We start from the raw sequence: 20371 nt of genomic DNA on the forward strand, positions 1-20371 counted from the left end.
ACTGGATTGCAGCCCTCGAGGAGGGACTTTGACACCCCTGCCCTAGGGTACTCGACCCGGTTAACAAACTTTAAGGGCTACTTTTCCTAAGCTGCACTAGCGGTTTTAGCACACGCTAGATGCTAACGCCAGCATTGAGCTGGCGTTAGTTGTTGGGCGCATAGCGCGGGGGGTTAATGCGCGCTAAAAGCGCTAGCGCATCTTAGTAAAAGGAACCCTAAGTTAATAATACATTAGTGATAAAGAGATGAAACTACAAAAGTAGTAAATATTAACATTCTTTTTTTTTTCATTATATTTTTATTTTCAAATTTTACAAAAAGTGTACATAATAATAAAATACATTTGATATATGCATGGTATCACTTTTATATCTAACACAATGTATGTCTGAATTTGATTTTCCCCTTCACCCTCCCCCCACCCTTTTATTGCCTTAATATAATATTTTCAAATTTTATAAAAGTATACAACATATTGGAATATAATTGATAATTATTCAATAACATATTTATATCTACTACAATATATTCTGGATAAATTTCCCTCCCCCCACCCTTCTATTATTTTTTAATCATTTGTTACATTTTGTATCATATATTATAATATATTATATATAAATTGTTTTCCTTATCCCCCCTATATGTGTGTCATAAAAAAAAAAAAAAAAAGAAAATCTCTAAAAGAAGAAAAGAAGAAAAAGTATTCTATTATTTAATCATTGCAGTATTTTGTCAATGGCCCCCATATTTTTATAAATTTATTATATGTCCCCTTTTGTACTGCTATTGTTCTTTCCATTTTAAAAACATGGCATATTGTATTCCACCAAAATGTGTAGTTTAGGTTGTTGTAATTTTTCCAATTATTAGTTATATGTTGAATGGCAACCCCTGTCATAATTAATAAAAGTTTATTATTTTCTGGTGAAATTTGACTTTTTTTTCTCATCATTGTTCCAAATAAAATTGTATCATATGATATTGCAATATGATTTTCCATTAATTTATTAATTTGTGGCCAAATTGAATTCCAAAAAATTTTAATATAAGGACAATGATATAATAAATGATCTAATGTCCCTGGTTCTAGATTACAGTGCCAGCATCTATTAGACTTAGAACTGTCTAGTTTTTGTAAACGAGTAGGGGTCCAAAAAGCTCTATGTAATAAAAAGAACCATGTTTGTCTCATAGACGCTGACACTGTACATCCCATTCTCCAAGACCAAATTAGTGGCCATTGAGATGCATTAATTTGATGTCCAATCTCAATGCTCCAAATGTCTCTTAGACCATTTTTTGGTTTTTTATTCAAATATCCAGATATTAATTTATACCACAATGCGGCTTGATGTCCTAGGAAGTCTGCTTTAAAGCATAAGAACTTTAAACTATATTGATTGTTTAATGATTTCCATTCAGGGAACCCAACCTGAATGGCCTGCTTCAATTGCAACCATTTAAAACTTTGTGTTTTATTAAGACCAAATCTATGTTGCAATTGTGAAAAATCCAGCAGTTTACCTTCTGAAATAATATCATCTAGAGATCTGATTCCTGCAATAATCCAGTTCTTCCAAAGGATTTGAGCTCCGCCTACTTTGATCTTGGAGTTTATCCATATGGATTGATTAGTTGATTTATATATTGGGATGGGTGTTAATTTATCAATAAATCTCAATGTTTTCCAAGTATCCATTATTATTTTATTTTCTCTGTATCTTTTAGGTATATTAATACTTGGTAAATGAACTAAATTTAGGGGAAACATAAGGCGCCATTCCAAATATAACCAATCTGGTGCATTATCTATAAGTTCTGGGAGGATCCAATACATACCCTGACGTAGAATATAGGCTTGATGGTACCTATAGAAATTTGGAAAATTTACCCCTCCCTCCTTAATTGATTTTTGTAAGGTTACTAAAGCTATTCTAGGTGTTTTACCAAGCCAAAGAAATTTTGTTAAAATTCTATTAAGCTTCTTATAAAAGGACCCCTGAAAATAAATAGGTATCATACTCATTTGGTAGCAAACCACAGGCAACATCATCATTTTAATAGTTTGAACTCTGCCCCACCAAGATATATGTAATGGGTTCCATTGTTCACATAACTCCGTTACTTTTTTTAATACATATTTTTCATTTTCTTTTACAGTATCTTCAATTGTTTTTTTAACTTGAATGCCTAGATATTTAAATCCTTCTTCTTTCCATATGAATGGAAAAATATCAAATAATCCTTTTACACAGTAAACATTCAAGGGTATAATTTCAGATTTATTCCAATTAATTTTATAACCTGAAAATTTGCCAAACTTATCAATTAATTCCAATAAAGAAGATAAGGTAGACTCTGGATTTCTCAAATAAAGCAAAATATCATCAGCATAAGCCGAAATTTTATATTCCATATCTGAATATGGAATTCCTTGTATCTCCCTCGTTTGCTGTATTGCTAACAATAAGGGTTCTAATACAACATCAAATAACAAAGGAGATAAAGGACAACCTTGTCTAACTCCCCTTTGCAATTGAAAACCATCAGATATCTTATTATTAATATTTAATCTTGCAATCGGGAAGCTATACAATGTTTTTACCATTTGTATAAATCCAGAACCTATACCAAACCATTCTAAAGCCTGATACATAAAATTCCATTCTACCCTATCAAATGCTTTCTCAGCATCTAATGAAACTGTAAATGCCGGTTCATCCATTTTTTTTGACAAGTTTAGCATGTGAAATAATAGTCTAGAGTTATTGGAGGAATGTCTTTTAGCAACGAAACCCGTTTGATGCATATCTATAATATGTGGGAGAGCTTTGGCTAATCTCAAAGCCAAAATTTTCGCCAAAAGTTTATTATCAACGTTTATCAAAGATATAGGCCTGTAGTTTGAAACCAAAGTAGGATCTTTATTTGGCTTAGGCAAAACAATTATTATTGATTCAGCCATAGTACCTTTTATATTACCTTTTATAAGTTGTGTCTGATATAATTTTAATAAATGTGGGGAGAGGATATTTTGAAATGTTTTATAAAATTCTACTGTGTAACCATCACCACCTGGAGCGGATCCAACTCTAAGAGATCTCAATGCTGTTTCTAATTCTTTTAATGATATAGGTTCTTCTAAACTTCGTTTTATATGATCAGGAATCTTAGGTCCATTTATTAAATCTAAAAATTTTTTTCCATCTTTTTGTTTCTCCAAATAAGGTTCAGAAGAATATAGATCCTTATAAAAATTTAAAAATTGTTTTAATATTATATTTGTTTGATTTGTTATTATACCATTATCATCTTTTATTCCATTAATATTAGTTCTCCTTTTTTTTGCCTTAAGATAGTTTGCTAATAATTTTCCCGCCTTATTAGAATTTCCATAATACATCGTTTGTTTGGAAAACAAATCCTTTCTTATCATTTTTGATGTTAATTCATTATATTTACCTTTTACTTTCAAAAGAGCTTGCAAAACTTCATATTCCCATTTACTTATCAATTTAGCTTCTAATATTTTTATTTCTTTTTCTAATTCTATATATTGTTTTTTAATTTGTTTCCTAATAAAAGCTGAATATGATATGATATTACCCCTCATAGTTGCTTTAAATGCATCCCATACATTCTCTATAGATGTATCTTCCACTAAATTTATTTGAAAAAATTCATTAATTTGTGTTTTAAAATTTTCCAAAAATTTGTCATCCACAAGCAATGCATTATCAAATCTCCAAAGAGGTCTATTATTTTCTAATTGATCTAATTGTAATTCTATCCATATTCCCGCATGATCCGAAATGATAATAGGATCAATGGAGGCTTTAATCACTTGTTGCACTTTATTTGTTGAAACAAAAATATAATCTATTCTTGAAAATGATTTATGAACCTGTGAACAAAATGAATACTCCTGATCATTAAAATGAAGAATACGCCATATATCTTTCAAATCACATGATCGAACTAAATTATCTAGACCTAAAGATTTAATATTTTTACCTGGTTTTTTATCCAATAATGGATCCATTACAGCATTAAAATCTCCAGCCACCACTAAATTAGAGGCAGCCAGTGGTAATAACATATTTTGTAGCTTTTTGAAAAATTCTGATTGATTCGAATTAGGGGCATATATATTAAATAACGTCAGGGTATCATTTCCCATACCTATATCGATATGTATCCATCTACCATGTGGATCTGAATTTTTTACCTTTATATTGGCCATACATTTTTTGTTTATAAGGATTGCAACCCCTGCTTTTTTGCCCACTGCTGGAGCAAAAAAACATTCTTTTATCCATCCACCTGATAATTTCTGTGATTCCTTCATATTAAGATGGGTCTCTTGCAGACAGTAAATATCTGCATTTTGTTTTTTTAAAAATGTTAATATTTTTTTCCTTTTAATTACGTGATTCAGGCCATTGACATTAATAGAATATATTTTAAAAGACATTATATATTTTAATACTTTTCATTATCTTATTCTTCCTCTCTTCTTTCATATTTAATATCCAAAAAATTTTCTTCACGACACACATATTTAACCCTAATGTATCTCCCTTAATTATTCTAATAAATATTCTCCTTATCCCTCCCTTTCCCACCCAATATATTGGCTGCTTAAGGATACACATTGGAACTGTAATCCTAACATTCTCCCCATTCCAGGCAATCAATATTCAATTGTTTAAACAAATTTCCCTTCTATCTATCTATATTGTTTTTTTATATATATTTAATCATTTTCCATAACATTTTATTAATGTATCATTTTCCATTTAACAATATGTTAATTTGTATTTCCTTAGTATTATGATTTCAACATATAATTATTTTAAACATATATGCAGTGTATTATTTAATAATTCTCCTATATTCTGTTCTTTCTTTCATATAATTATTATTGTCTTTTCTTTGTATTGTTTTCCTCCATTTCTTCAAATATTTCGATATGTTATATTTTCTAATTTTTCATAGAGTCTTCAAAACCTTCTTAATATATTATGTTAATATATCATAGGTTCTGGTTTAGAGAGAAACTCTTTTAGTTTTTCGGGATCCTCAAAATATAAGGACTTGTCTCCAGATGACACTCTCATTTTCGCCGGGTAGTATAGACCATATTTAAATCCTTTTTCTTTGAGTAGAGGTCTCATGTCTAGTAGTTTTTTCCTTTTAGTTGCTGTGTTTTTGGCGAAGTCTGGTAAAAACCATAATCTTGATCCTTTATAATTTAAGTTTTTATCTTTTTTTGCAGCATTTAGTATCTCTAGTGCTTGTTGGTATCTCAACATTTTGAAAATGATTGGTCTTGGTCTGTTTTTATTTTCTAGATTTTTTATTGGGATTCTATGCGCCCTTTCAATTTCAATTGGTTGTTTCAAGTCTAATTGTAGAATTTTTGGAATTAAATTTTCAAGGAAAAGGATAGTATTTTTTCCCTCTAGATTTTCTTGTATTCCAAAGAGTTTGATGTTCTTTCTTCTTCCTCTATTCTCGTAATCCTCCAGTTGATCTTTTAATTTATTTAATTCCAGGCTGTCGTTTTTACATCTTTTTGATTCACATTCTATATTTTCCATTTTTGATTCTAGTTCAGTTGTTCTTTTGTTGTTAACTTCCATTTGTCTATGTATATTTAAAATTTCTTCTTTCATTTCAGACATATTAGTTATAGTTTCTTTAAGCATTTGTTTGATTTGTTTTAATTCTTCCATGACTTCAGCTTTGCTTAATGTGTCTGATTCTTCGATAGGAAGTGGTATTTTGCTTGGTGTTATTTGTTCTTGTTTCTGTCTTTTTGCAGATGTACCAGCCTCATTTTTGTTTTGTCTGGTACTTGTCATGTTGTTGTTATCTTTTTTTTTTTTGTTATTCTTATTTCTTGTATTTAGTCTTTTAGATTTGGTATTCTTAGGTTTTTAATCTCTTTTCTTCCAAGATTTTGTTCTATCTTTTGAAGTAGATATTTTTCTTTTTAAGCTCTTTTCTTTTTCCTTTACCTATGTCAGTTTGAAAATTCTTTTCTCACTTTCACTTTTTCATTGAAGTAGGGGAACTCTTTTTTTTCTCCTCTCACAAGCCCAATCGCAGCCCTGATTGAGGAGAGCAACACTTTTTTAGAGTTATTTTTCCTATTTTGACCAATTTTAAGCAATTTTCTTCTGTTTTTTCTCAGCGTCTCTCAATTTCCTCAATATCTTGTTGTTTCAGTTTTTTAAAGTTCCGTTGAACCTTTTCTCTGTCTCCTCTCTCACAAGCCCAATCGCAGCTTTGTCAGAGGAAAGTAATATTCAATTCAGTATTTATTTTAATAAGCTGATATTTATTTGTCTTCAGCGCTTCGGCACTTAATTATTGAGAGAAAATGCATGTATTCCTCTCTCTCAATTTTTTTTATTAATCCCCTTTTTTATCAAAGAATAATCTTTTTTCCTTTTTTTTTTTTTTTGGTTTCAATATAGCTGGTCAGAATAAAAATTTCTTTGATAATAATCAACAAAAGAGATCCTTTTCCCCTTTTTCTTAAGTCTTTCTCTCTCAGAATTTGATTCTGACTTCAAACAGCAGAAATTCAACACTATGTTATTCAGCACAGAAGAAATATTTTTTTTTCCTCAGGCTTTGCTTTGACATTAAGCAGGAGAGGGCTATATCAAACTGTCATATTTTATCTTTGACAGGCAGCCCTCTATCCCAATCAGTCTGAAGTGAAAACTTTTCTGTTTATTAATTAAATGTAATATTCAATGTTCTTCCCTTTAAAGTGTCTTGATTTTATGTCTCAAGAAACTGCTTCAATCTGAGGATTAATTGATCTCTCTCAGGACTCCAACTCAGTACCGTCAGGAGAGAGCTATTTCAAACTGTCATAGCATTTAGAAGTCAAACTGACAATTGCCTCATAATGAGATAGATGTTTTCCTCTATTTATCAATCTTTTAGACAGTTTAAAACTTCAACATCTTTTCTTATTACCGTGCCACATCAACAGAAAAGTGAATCCGATAATAAAAACAATGAAAACCAGCAGTTTTTCTTTCTTTTCCCTTCAGGTCTTTTTTGTCAGTTGCCGCCGAAGCCGCACTGCTCTAGCGCTGAACAAAAAACCGGCAATCCCACCCTTGATTCTCCTATATCAGAATCCGTCTCATTTTCAGCAGAGGAGATCAATATTAATACTAATCATTCACAATTCTTGTTTTTTAAAGATTAGCAGCAAGGGAAAAGTTTCAAAAACCGTTGTCAAGTTTATTTCACACACATACCAGACCTCGCCTCATCACCGGCAGAGGAGGGCACATTTCAAAACCGCTGACTGACAGGAACCAGCTCACCATATAAATTATTTATAAAGAGGAAAATTCTCTCCTTGTCTCTAGGCAGTTCACCGCCAGTTTCAATCCCCGTCGGTCTCCAGCCTTCCACACAGCACTGCTCAAGACACAAAAAACGGCACCTTTGCTTCTTGGTTTTTCACCTCCCAGGCGTCTCTTCCGTCTCAGCGAAGAAAGTCAACTTTAGTCCATCATAACTTCAGGATCGTAGGAATTTATTTTTTTTTGATAAAATTCTGTAATATGGGGTTAATTTTCATTAATAGTTGCCTAGTGATGAGGAGCGTCGCGATCACCCTTCCATTCGTGCTCGCGTTAAGCCACGCCCCCCCCGTAAATATTAACATTCATCAATCGATTAGAGAAATTCCTTAGGAGGCAAACTCCTTCAACTCTCCATTAGACATTTCTTAAACAGTTACGTTTCCAAACTTTTTCTAAAATGGATCAAAGATAAAGAAGTTCTAATAACTGAGGGAAGATCATTCCAAACTTTCACCATAGTATATGCCAAAGAATGAGAAAATTTACCTAAAGTTAGAATCCCTCTAACAGGAGAAAATTTTAGTTTAAATTTTTGTAAATTCCTAGTAGACTGAAGACAATACGAGTTAAAAGCAAGAGGAAACAATGGGGGGGAAAAATACCATATAAACTCTTAAAAACATCAGCACATCTCCTGTTTGGGGGTTGCATTTTTTTAAGCTTTGTCATTTTCTGGCAATTGCTGGATCCCCAATTATTTTATTTGTATTGTTTTGAGAGGAAAGAGTAGTAGGAGGGGGAAAAAGTCTCGGCAGAAGGAGAATGAATCTTAGAGGTAGAAACTAGAGACATGATCGAGAGAAAGAGGTTTGAAAGAATTGGGGAGTAAATTTTTTTTTTATTTTTTTTAAAGTATCTAAGATTGAGTGATAGGGATAACCTAGTTGCCCCATGTCTGGGCACCAACCCTGCCATTACACTCTGACACTTTCAATCTCTTCACCAACATCCCTCTTGATCTCCTTTTCCTCTCTCTCCCTTCCTACCTCTGATCCCTTCATTTGTTTTATGGTTTGATTTGATTTGATTTTTATTGCTGCATGACATCTTATTGATTTTTGTTTGAAGTTTGGCAACATCTTTTAGAGTAGAAGTATTTTCCAGATATTATTATTGGAGGCGCTTAAGGTATGTTTTTATCATTTTTTGGTTTTCTTATGTTCAATGAGGTTTTATTGCATATCACAAAAACATGCTATTGGCATGCATGATGAATTTCACAGCAATAGATTGAATGCTGGTTCATATTGGCCTTTTTAATGGGTATTTGGTGTTCCACGCCTTCTTGTTTGCTGGTTCTTTATTATTATTTGTATCTTAAGGATGCCTATGAGTTTAGAGTATATCTATGACATCAGTTTTCCTATTTTTATATTGTTTTTATACAATTTATTCTGATCTTTTATGGTTTTAGTAGTTATGTATTATAAAATTTATATTTCACCTGGTTTTTGAATTTGATAAATTTTATCATTAATATTGAGATATTGTTAAAATATCAATTTGTTTCTATGATATTTTGCATGTTGTTATTGCTGTTTTCTCTATGATCTCCTATTTTTATAAATATAAATTGTCTGTTTTTGTTTTTTCATTCTTAATGTATTTATGATTTGATGCACTGTTTAATATGACATTTTTTTCTATATGTTTATACGTGTACTTGTAGACTCCTGAGGCAGGCCTGTTGGCTGAAACATGTACATGTCGAGTCATTGAGTCGTTGGATGTATCATTGTGTTATTGGAAGAATAAAGTTTCTTATATTATCAGAAGAGTTGGAGGACACTTTTATTGGTGCACATCATTCTAATTTGGACAATTCCATTCTGTCTTTTGCCCTTCGTTTGTTCTTCATATTCTTTTTTTCTTTTGGGCATTATGTATTATGTGACTTTGTCAGGGTTTTCATCTGCAGTTGACATGATCTTTTGTTGGGTTTCAGGAGCAGCAGAAGGAGCTGAAGCATCAGGAAGAATTGTCCAGTTTTGTCTGGATCTGTACTAGTACTCAATCAACAACAAAAGTCGTCATTATTGATGCCAACCAGCCTGGAAACATCTTGGATAGTTTCATTGTTTGCAACTCACATGTACTTTGTATTGCTAGTGTACCAGGTGAGGTATTTTAAAGATGATGTCGGCCATATTAGGGTTTTACAGAGTATTTCACTTGGTGCAAAAGGGTTCTGATTCTTAGCAGTGTCCTTGTAGCCAGTCACTCAAGTCCTCACAGTTTTGTGTCTCATGAATACTTTTCCAGTCATTTTTTGAAAAACCTTACTACCACTGTATGTATCTTAAAAAAAAATTAAAAAAAATCATATTTTGTGCAACTCATGGCTTTTAAACTTTATTGAAATAAGACCTTTTTCCATTCAATTTAAAATACAAGAAAATAAATGCATAACAAAGGGAATGTTGGACCAGCAAAATGTGCCGACATCTATACATAAATAACAGTGAGATTTAAAAACAATATATCCTCTGAGACTTGGGATTGAGCTTCAGCAGTAAAGGCTACCTGAGCTCGAAGCTTCTGGATACACACACATTTCAGCAGTTCTGTTAGATGTACCTTTTGAATACTGTGCAGTACCAGTTCAGCTGTTCTTTAGAATGGATGTTAGTGTGATTTGCGCAAAAGCGAATCCTCGGACCCCTGTGAAACCGTGCTACCAAGGCCATGATGACAAGCCACCTAAATCAATTATTTTTGCCCAAAAGGTTTCCCAACTAGAATCAGATGTCTTACAATGGTCTCAGAAAAATGATCCCCTAAAGATTTCAGAAAAGGTAGGCGATGCAGTAAGACTTTTATCCAGAGTGTGGATACTTATACCTGGTGCTTGCATTGTCATATACAGATCATGAACCATCTGTTGTTTGTGTTTCCCGATGACTAAGGGATGGGTTCATAGCCATGAAGAACAGAGTTGAGTCCAGCATCATTGGCATCTCTCGCAAAAGGTCCTAAAGATGTGGTGACGTGACAGTCATTGATCTACCTCTGCACCAAGCAACAGTAGAAGCCACTAAGGTCAGATATTAACCAATGCCTACACAAAAAAGGAGCAAATTGAACAGATTCTTAAACATTGAAAGCCACCAGTGTTGTATGTTAAGTGGAGGTGAAGAAACAGCAGCATCAGTCCTTGTTTGAGCATGGTGTTAAAAAGCACAGAAATAATAGCAGCTGCCAAACCTACCAAGGGTTCCCTTATGAAGTACCATTCTTTTTTTATGTCAGATAATGGAACAGTCTTCAAGGGCCTGAGATCAGGTCGCCAATATTCCTCAAACGCCCAGGAGAACATGGATTCACTTAATGTATGTACCCTCTTAACTTTGGCTTTGGGGGTCTTGGATGAGATTCTCAGCAGGAAGATTGACGAAATAAGATATAGCTGGTGTGATTAGCTTTCTGAACATGCCCACATTAATGCAAAGGGTAACTCAACAGTTCTTGAGACCCATACTCTACCTGGAGGTATTTCGTTGACACTAAGGACTTCAAGGATTTTGGAGTCTGACAACCACATGTTCTGCATAGCTGTACCCTACAATAGGCCAGTGCAAAACTTTTGACAACTCACCAATTTCTATAACTTTGAATTATTTTACTGTTTTTTATCTCTTATTTTTTACTTATTATATAAATTTTATTCTTTATAAATTTGTAAAGCCGCTTTGATCTGTTGCATTAAGCGGGATATCAAATGTACAATTGATTAATTGTTCATGATCTCTATATAAGCTTTGGTGTTTGCAGGTATGATCTCTGAGGATTGTTTGTGCGTTTGTCTTACGTTTTTTAGAATTTATGTATGTAAATTATGTAAACCATTTAGTGCTAAACGGTATAGAAATTTTTTAAATAAATAAATAGATTATATTTAGTTGAAATGGCCAACCTTCTTAGGAGGTGTGCAAATATTATGTACTTAGCTGCAATAATAAACCTAGTATTATATGTGAATATACATAGGTTGATTGATTTGGTATAAATGTATGTATATAAGTAAGATGATCAATGTGCTGGTAACATAAGTAGGATGATTGGTTATGGCATAATTATGCCAGTATTAATAACTGTATTGTAACATCGCTACAGAATCCCCTGTAACTCTGTAGAGAGCCCATATATTGTAACACCTCACAGAAGCTCTTTGTAACTCTGTATTGTGACACCTTTACAGAAGCTCATGCAAAACCGCTCTGAATTGACTCCCCAGTCATTAGTAGCAGTATAGAATCTCACAATAAACAAAGCCTCCTTTCCTCATCTAGATCGAGACATTCCAGATGACAACTCGACATTCTCAACTCTCAATGTCACTGTCTACCCGTACACTTAGAGAGCCCTTGGACGCAGACCTCCCATTTTTCAGAGGTTGAGGTGTCTGCAGATGAGTTCTTTGGAATTGCATAAGATCCTCCACCTCTCCCAAAAAGGTGCTTCCCACCAGAGAGCCTGTCATGTACTGTCTTCATTCGGCAAATAGGTTTGGCTCTTCCTATTCACATGGAGTCCAAGCAGGAACCTTGAGCTGAGCTCATGGAAGTCCTGGACTATGATATATGGCCTAAAGACTGTGTCAAACTTCTTTTGCATCATCTTATGAAGGAAGTTCTCTTCAAAATTTGGTAATCTCCTCTTACAGTTTCTGTAGCTTCCAGAAAATTGGACACCTTGTATAGGCTACAGTCCATGCTAGCCTTTCCATTACCAGTCTCTTGTGGTAGAGACAGCATTGAAAAGGGCTCAAAGTTCTTGCTCTTAAGCCAGTGCACCACCAGGTGGAGAGGGCAGAATATTAGATAAATTTAGCAGAAGAGTATTTCAATCACCTATGCTCACTAACTGAATACTCAATTATAACTTCCATATGACTTTTTACATGAAGTCGTTGATTCAGTAACTCTCAAAATTGGCTGACTAAAGACTTATCAGAGACCAGAAAATATATGGTTAGGTCTACTTCTGATTCATTTGATACATCATCCAGGACGTCTGTGGTTTCCATAGCAATGCGCATACAAACTTGGTTACACGTCTCTGACCTTGAACCCAATGTCTAAGACTGGCCAACATACCATGCATGAAAGACGAACTCTTTGGAGATCGTATTGAAGAGGTTACAGAGAAAATTTGAAATAACGTACAGATTTCATGGCTACTTTGTCAAAGGCTCAATCTTCTCAACCTGCTCAGCATACCCGAAGATATACTGCTCCTTATAGATGTCCATCATGCTATCCTAGGCATCGATATCAGATTTTCTTCTCCTCCCGTACGCACTCCCACTCACAGGCATCCCAGGCAGAGCAAGTCGCAAAAATCTCAGTCTTCTCAGCTGCAGCAAAAACAGCCTTCCTTTTGACTTTCTGCTGGAGAACATTGCCAACATTCATCTTTCCCATCAGAGTTACAAGTGGGCAGTCTTTTCCGTCATTTTTTTTATCAGCGCAAGTTGTCTCTTGAGGCTATGCCCTCCACCTACAAAATACTCCCCCAAATTACCCTCCAAGAGACTCTTTTTTTCAACTCCATCAGAAATGTCTTCTTCATCAAGAACTCTCGGCCCTCTTCTAAGTCAATGCAATACAAACAGTACCCCTAGCGGAGAGGGGCAGTAGGTTCTTCTCCAGGTATTTCCTCATACCCTAGAAGTCAGGAGGTCTTCAATATTTAGTGAAGGAGAAGTTTTGCATGGTGTCTTTGGGGATGCTGTTTCCTCTCTTGGAACACTTAGATTTATCTTTTTTCTGATGCTTATTCCCAGGCATAACTGGTAGCACTGTGAGGATCTTGGAAGACAAAAGAATGTCATTGATGTTAATTTTTTATTTATGTTTTGTATTGTTTTGATTATTTTTTGTATATTGTGTATTTTAAATATGTTTTAGATTGTAAGCCGCCTTGAAGTTTTTCCCTAGGGTGGGATAGAAAATTTTAAATAAACTTGGAACAAAATGATTGGCTTTGCTCTCTAGATTTGAAGGAAGTGTATACACACATTCCCTTTTTACAAGCCTATAGAAAATACAGAAATTACCCTTTGGCCTGGCATCTGCGCTGAATTTTCACAAAGTACTTAGTAGTAGCTGCAACTTTATGTATGTACAGCTTCAATGTCTTTTTGTACCTGGATGACTGATTGATAAAGGTATCCTCACCAATCCTGGCTCACTTAGCCCTCACTTCCACAGCTCACTTCTTGGAACTTCTGGGATTCGTAGTAAAGTGCCAGAAGTGGTGTCTTTCCCCTTCTCAGACTTGGAGTGCTGATAGACAGCACTCAGACTTGAGCATTTTTACCTCAACAGAGACAGGACAACCTCTTGCACCATTTATCAGAGGGTCTGTTCTCAATCACAGCTGAGTGCACGACAAATACTATACCTTCTAGGCCACATGGTGTCCACAGTCTATGTAGTTCCGTTTGCCCACCTTCATCTCAGGACACCACAATGGACTCTTTTCTCCCAATGACTTCAAGCCACAGATCCCATCTCTGCTCAAATCCAAGAAACACCGCAACATCAGCAATCTCTTCAGTTGTGGCTCATTCCATTTACCGTAATCTCTCCAGAGGTCAACTCTTTCAGCCTCCTCCACATCAAAAAGTTCTCACGACAGATGTGTTGCTGCAAGGTTGGGAATCTAATCTCGACAGCCTAGGCACTCAAGGAGCCTGGTCTTCTCAACAGAAAACACTTTAGATCAACTTATTGGAGCTTCGAGCAATCTGCATTGCTCTGTCCACTTTTCAAGATCAATTACAAGACCATGTAATCCTCATACAAACCAACAATCAAATAGTTTATTACAATAAAAGAGATTGAGCACCAATTGGTCACCTTCGTTGTTGTTTCTTGCTGTTCACTGGGGTGAAGGTTTTTTCTCATGTTTGTTTTCCATTTAATGGCAATAGGACAACAAAATATATTTCTTGCTGATCCCATGTAACCTAAAAGGTCAGTTTTAAAAGCTTTGATTGTTTTTCCAGGGGCCAGGGAGACTGATTATCCTGCTGGAGAGGAGGTCTCAAGAGATACAGATACTAGCCAGGCTGACAGATCATCTTTGTCTGGAAGCATAACAAGTCTCAGTTCTTCAGGAGCTGAGAATCTCTTGGGAGGAATCACAGTAGTTGGTTGTACTTCAGAAGGTGTTACAGGATCTACAGTATCACCGACTGTTAGCACTACATCATCTGTGAGAGACTACCATCCAGGTATAAAAACAATCATCCAAATATTATTTAAATAAAAACATTGAATGATCATTTATGTATTGCTGTTTGTACTATGCAATTATTATTTTCAAACCACTGATAGTACACTCCTGCTAATTAAGGACACGTAATCATTGAAACCAGTATTGCTGATCCTGTCTCATGCATTAATATCTGTATGTATAAGCATATTTTATTCATTTATTCAATTTTTTAGCCCATCCTCCCAAAGGAGCCCAGAACGGGTTACAAAGTACATCCATAATAATCGAGACAGGACAGAGATGACATAATTTACATAAATTTACAATATAGACATGACAATAAAACATATGCACTAAGTAGCATCTGGTGAGATTATGTGGCCGTAGGTGCGTTGACTGAGTGGCATTTCTGGGTGAATGACTTTAAGGCACTGGGTTTGTAAAGAGGAAGGTTTTCACAGCCTTCCTGATGGTCCAGAGTCCATCTAGTGATCTTTGGTGTACCAAAGTCTGGGTATGAAATGTGAGTAGGAGCGTTTGCGGGCTATTTCAGTTTTGATGGAGCGGCCAGGAGGTATGGTTAGTCGTTTTTCTCCTTGGGACCTCAGTGGTTGCTTTGGGAAGTAGATTTGTAGTTTAGTTTTCATGTAGTGCAGAATCGCTTCATGAAAGGTTTTGAAAGCGAGGACCATAAGAACATAAGAATCGCCTCTGCTGAGTCAGACCACAGGTCCATCATGCCCAGCAGTCTGCTCCCGCGGCGGCCCCCTAGGTCAATGACCTGTAAGTGATCTATTCTTTAGCACTCTCCAGACCAGTAGAGGTTAACTTTACGATTGGGTATATATCTAATCATGACCAGCAGGTGGAGACTGAAAACAAAACTTTGGGACAGTATATCCTAGCCCCTCCTCTCTATTTCCCTCAGTCTTCTTTCAGTCTCCAGCAGGTGTTGAGTGATCTGTACCCATCTCCCTTGGTAGGGCTGTTGGAATTTGTTTAGAGGTTTATTGTCCCTGTTTTTAGCCGGACGGAGCTTGGACGGACTCTGTTTGGGGGTTCGTCCGACCTCGGGGGTGTCAAACCCGGCGGGTCACGAGCGGGGTCCCTCCCCCCACTTCCTCCACCTCCCCATATTTTTTTAGAGGAGCCTCAGCAGTAAGCCTTGCCCCCTAAATCAAGCAAGGCATATTGCTTCGAGAGCCTGTGGAGTCTGTTCTGTAAAAAAAAAAAAAAAAAAAAATCCTGAGGTAGTGCTGGTCTGGAGGGTTGTATCCCTTTAAGAAAACTGTATTTTACTGTATTTTTTCAACTAACCGGCACTTTTTTTACAGCTAGGTCGCGTATGGAGCAATGAGCACTTCTAAAGGGAAAAAGTGCTCATTGTGCTCCAGACGCGAGGCACTCGCGGCCGGCCTGTGCAAGCGGTGTTCAGGCCGGTGCGGTGGAGGAGCTCCGTCGGCAGCGGCTGCAGGCGCCCAGAGCTCCCCGCCGATGGTGCCTCGCGAGTCGGCAGGGAACGGTGGAGAAGCCCGGTCTTCTCCGTCCGCCCACGGAGGGATTCCCCGAGCCGCCGACGGTCGGGTTTTAGAGGATTCCCTCTCAGCTGATATTTTGACAGCTGATGCCGGCTTGCCTGTTTTAGCGGCTGAGACTATTCAGGTCTCTCAGCCGCTGCAGGCTATGGAGGGAGCTGTTTTGGCGGGAAAGACGCCATCTTCTCTGTCTGGCCCCTCCATTTTGTCTTCCACCTCAGGTGACCTTCCCCCTGTTTTGGCTAAGCAGGGGCAGGTTTCTGCTGGGTCCCCTGCTGTGGCAGGGAGTCCCTTGGGACCCTCGGGGGGTTTTTCCCCTGATTTTTTCTTTTCATTATGCAAAGCCTATTTTCAGGCGGCTGGGGGTCCCGGTTGCGCCCAGGGGGTCTCGGGGGGTGGGGTTTCCTCCGCGCTCCCTGCGGCTTTGCCTCTCTCGTCTGACGTGACGTCCCCTCCGCCGCCTCTCTTGTCCAAGCGTCCGCGGGTGTCGTGGGACGAGGATTTGTGGTCGGAGGAACGTGTCGGTCTGGAGGAGGACCTGGACCCTTCTGAGGAATTCCAGGACCCTCTGGAGGGGACGGAAGCTGGCGGCGGGTTGTCGGGTTTCCCGTTCTCCAGTGACGAGGCGTCCGTGGTGCGCCTTTTTCAGAGAGATGAGCTGCCTGACCTTATTCAACAGGTTTCTTCGGCTTTGCGTTTTGAGGACGCGCCGCCGGAGACTCCGCGTGTGGGGGACCCTCTGTTACGAGGGATCCGTTCCGTTTCCCGCTCTTTTCCTATGCATCAGGATATTCGGGATATTATTCTTGAGCAGTGGAAAACGCCGGAGACGCCGTTTCGGCTGGCGCGCAGCATGGCTCGCCTGTATCCCATTCCTGAAGGGGATCGGGCTACGTTAGCTTCGCCAGTCGTGGATGCGGTGGTCTCGGCTATTTCCAAGCGGCATACCGTGCCTGTTGAGGGCGGTTCTGCCTTGCGGGACTCTGAGGAGCGCAAATTGGAGACCATCCTTAAGCAAAATTTCCAAGTCTCTGCCTTTGGGGTCCAGGCGGCTATTTGTGGGGGACTGGTCGCTCGCGCCGTGTTTCGGTGGGCGGAGCGGGTCTTGGATCGAGAGTCTGACGACTGGTCTCTGGTGGATCAGGAGGTAGCGAAGATTGAGATGGCTGCCTCATTCCTCTCGGATGCTCTGTATGACTTGGTGCGGATCTCGGCTAAGTCCATGGCTTTTGGCGTGGCCGCAAGGCGTGTGTTGTGGCTGCGCGCTTGGGCGGCGGATGCTGCGTCCAAAGCTAAGCTTACTAAATTTCCCTTTCGGGGGTCGTTTTTATTTGGAGAGGACTTGGATAAGTTGATTCAGACTCTGTCGGACTCGAAAGTTCCCCGTTTGCCGGAGGACCGTGCCCGCCCGGTGTCTCGGGGTGGTGCGGCCCGGGGGCGTTTGCGGGAATTTCGCAAGTATCACCCTGGGCGTGGGGCTGCTTCTTTCCAGTCTCCGGGGTTTTCCCGGGGTAGGTTCTTCCAGCGCATGCAGCCCTTTCGGGGGGCCCGTCGGGGGGCAGGGAATCCCTCCGCCGGTTCCCCCGCTTCCCGTCCTGCACAATGACGCCTTGCCGGCGCCCCCCTTGGTTCCGGTGGGGGCCCGGCTGCGCGACTTTTTTCCCAAATGGGCCGAGATCACGTCCGATCAGTGGGTCCTGGAGGTGGTGCGGGACGGTTATGCCCTGGAGTTCGCCCGCTCTCTGCCGGATTTTTTCCTCGCTTCTCCGTGTCAGACTCCTGGGAAGACGCTGGCGTTTCGCCAGACCCTTCAGCGCTTGCTAGATCTCAGGGCAGTAGTTCCAGTGCCCCCCCCGGAGTGGGGCACGGGCAGGTACTCCATTTACTTTGTGGTGCCCAAGAAGGAGGGGACTTTTCGGCCCATCCTCGATTTGAAAGGGGTCAACAGGGCTCTCAAGGTTCCCTCTTTCCGTATGGAAACGCTGCGGTCGGTCATTCTGGCGGTTCAGCCGGGGGAGTTTCTCACTTCTCTCGATCTGACGGAGGCCTACTTGCATGTTCCTATTCGGACCTCTCATCAGCGTTTCCTGCGCTTTGCGATCTTGGGTCGGCACTATCAGTTCTGTGCGCTTCCCTTTGGGCTGGCCACGGCTCCCCGGACGTTCACCAAGGTGATGGTGGTCGTCGCGGCAGCCTTGCGGTCGGAGGGCATCCTGGTACACCCCTACCTGGACGACTGGTTAATTCGGGCCAAGTCGTTGCAGGAAAGCTCCCGGGTTACGGCTCGGGTGGTGGAGTTTCTCCGGTCGCTGGGCTGGGTGGTCAACCTTTCCAAGAGTCGGTTGGTTCCGGCTCAGCGTCTGGAGTACCTCGGGGTGCTGTTCGATACCTCCTTGGGGAAGGTCTTCCTCCCAGAGGCCCGGGTGAGCAAATTGCAGTCTCAGATTCGCCTGCTTTTGGCGTCCCGGTGTCCTCGGGCGCGAGATTTCCTCCAGGTCCTGGGGTCGATGGCGGCGTCCCTGGACGTGGTGAGGTGGGCGCGGGCCCACATGCGTCCTCTCCAGTATGCTCTGCTCCGGAGGTGGTCTCCCCAGAGGCACGGGATGGATGTTCCGGTTCCCCTGCGAGGCTTGGCGCGCTGCAGTCTGCGTTGGTGGCTCCGGACCCCTCACCTAGTTCAGGGGGTGGGTCTGGATCTTCCGCAGTGGACGGTGCTCCTTACGGATGCGAGTCTCCTGGGTTGGGGGGCCCAGTGTCTGGGTCACTCAGCTCAGGGAACCTGGTCCACGGAGGAGGCCTCCTGGTCGATCAACGTGTTGGAGACCAGGGCGGTCCGGCTAGCGCTGTTGGCTTTCCACTCCCTTTTGTTGGGCAAGTCGGTCAGAGTCCTGTCGGACAATGCCACGGCGGTGGCTTATGTCAATCGTCAGGGGGGCACCAAGAGCACTCTGGTGGCGCAGGAGGCGGCTCGGCTCATGGTTTGGGCGGAGTCGCATCTTCTGGACCTCTCGGCCTCTCACATTGCCGGGGTAGAAAACGTTCAGGCGGACTTCCTCAGTCGTCACTTCTTGGATCCGGGAGAGTGGTGTCTCGGCGCCGAGGCGTTTCAGTTGCTAGTGCGTGCTTGGGGGCAGCCCCTGATGGATCTGATGGCTACAAGTGGCAACGCCAAAGTACCCCGCTTCTTCAGTCGTCGCAGGGACGGTCTGGCCGAGGGTCTGGATGCTCTGGTCCAACCGTGGCCAACGGAGGGGCTGTTGTATGTGTTCCCTCCTTGGCCATTAGTAGGCAGAGTACTGCTTCGCATTGTTCGCCATCCGGGGCTGGTGGTCTTGGTGGCTCCGGATTGGCCTCGTCGTCCGTGGTATGCGGATCTGGTGAGGCATCTGGTGGCGGATCCTCTTCCTCTGCCTCTCGAGTGCGATCTTCTGACGCAGGGTCCCATTCCCATGTTCGACCCGTCTCCCTTTAGCTCTTGAAAGGGGCCGCCTGAGTAAGAAGGGATATTCCGACAAGGTGATCTCTACACTTTTGGGGTCCCGGAGGCTTTCTACCTCTCGGGCTTATGTACGGGTTTGGCGTCTTTTTGAGGAATGGTGCCGAGCGCGGGGAGTGGTCTCCTTTCGCGCTTCTCTGCCTAACATTCTAGAGTTTTTGCAGGATGGCCTGGATAGGGGCCTGGCCTGGTCTTCTCTTCGGGTTCATCTGGCGGCCCTGTCGGCTTTTCGGGGGCTGGTGACAGGTCAGCGTTTGTCAGCCATTCCTGATGTGATTCGCTTTCTTAGGGCGGCCAAGTTGATCAGGCCTCCCATAAGGCCCTCGATTCCCTCTTGGGATCTCAATCTGGTTCTCTCTGTTCTAGTGCGCCCTCCTTTCGAGCCGTTGGATGGCTGTTCGTTGAAGGACCTTACGCTGAAGTCGGTCTTTTTGGTGGCCATTACTTCCGCTAGACGGGTGTCTGAGCTACAGGCTTTCTCTTGTAGGGCTCCCTTCCTGGAGTTTTCGAAGGAGCGGGTTGTTTTGCGGCCTGTTCCTTCCTTTCTGCCGAAGGTAGTTTCTCCTTTTCATGTCAATCAATCGGTGGTCCTCCCGGTCTTGGGTAGTCGGGAGGGTTCTTCTGAGCAACGACAGCTGCGCAAGTTGGATGTCGGTCGGGTCCTCCATGCTTATGTGCAGCGGACCCGGGATTTTCGGAGCTCCGATCATC

General features: G+C 40.5%; 1 protein-coding gene across 9 annotated transcripts in view; it reads left to right on the forward strand.

The window, feature by feature from the left end:
• The window catches only part of SPAG9 (sperm associated antigen 9), a 163046-nt gene that overhangs the window by 103466 nt on the left and 39209 nt on the right, over nucleotides 1-20371 (forward strand). For all 9 annotated transcript variants that reach the window (XM_033960498.1, XM_033960501.1, XM_033960499.1 and 6 more), the window contains 2 exons: nucleotides 9351-9522; nucleotides 14418-14645. In XM_033960498.1, the coding sequence (XP_033816389.1) occupies nucleotides 9351-9522; nucleotides 14418-14645 (400 nt within the window). The remainder of the gene's footprint in view (nucleotides 1-9350; nucleotides 9523-14417; nucleotides 14646-20371) is intronic.

Source organism: Geotrypetes seraphini, chromosome 10 (assembly GCF_902459505.1).
Source record: "Geotrypetes seraphini chromosome 10, aGeoSer1.1, whole genome shotgun sequence".
Classification (NCBI taxonomy): Eukaryota; Metazoa; Chordata; class Amphibia; order Gymnophiona; family Dermophiidae; genus Geotrypetes; species Geotrypetes seraphini.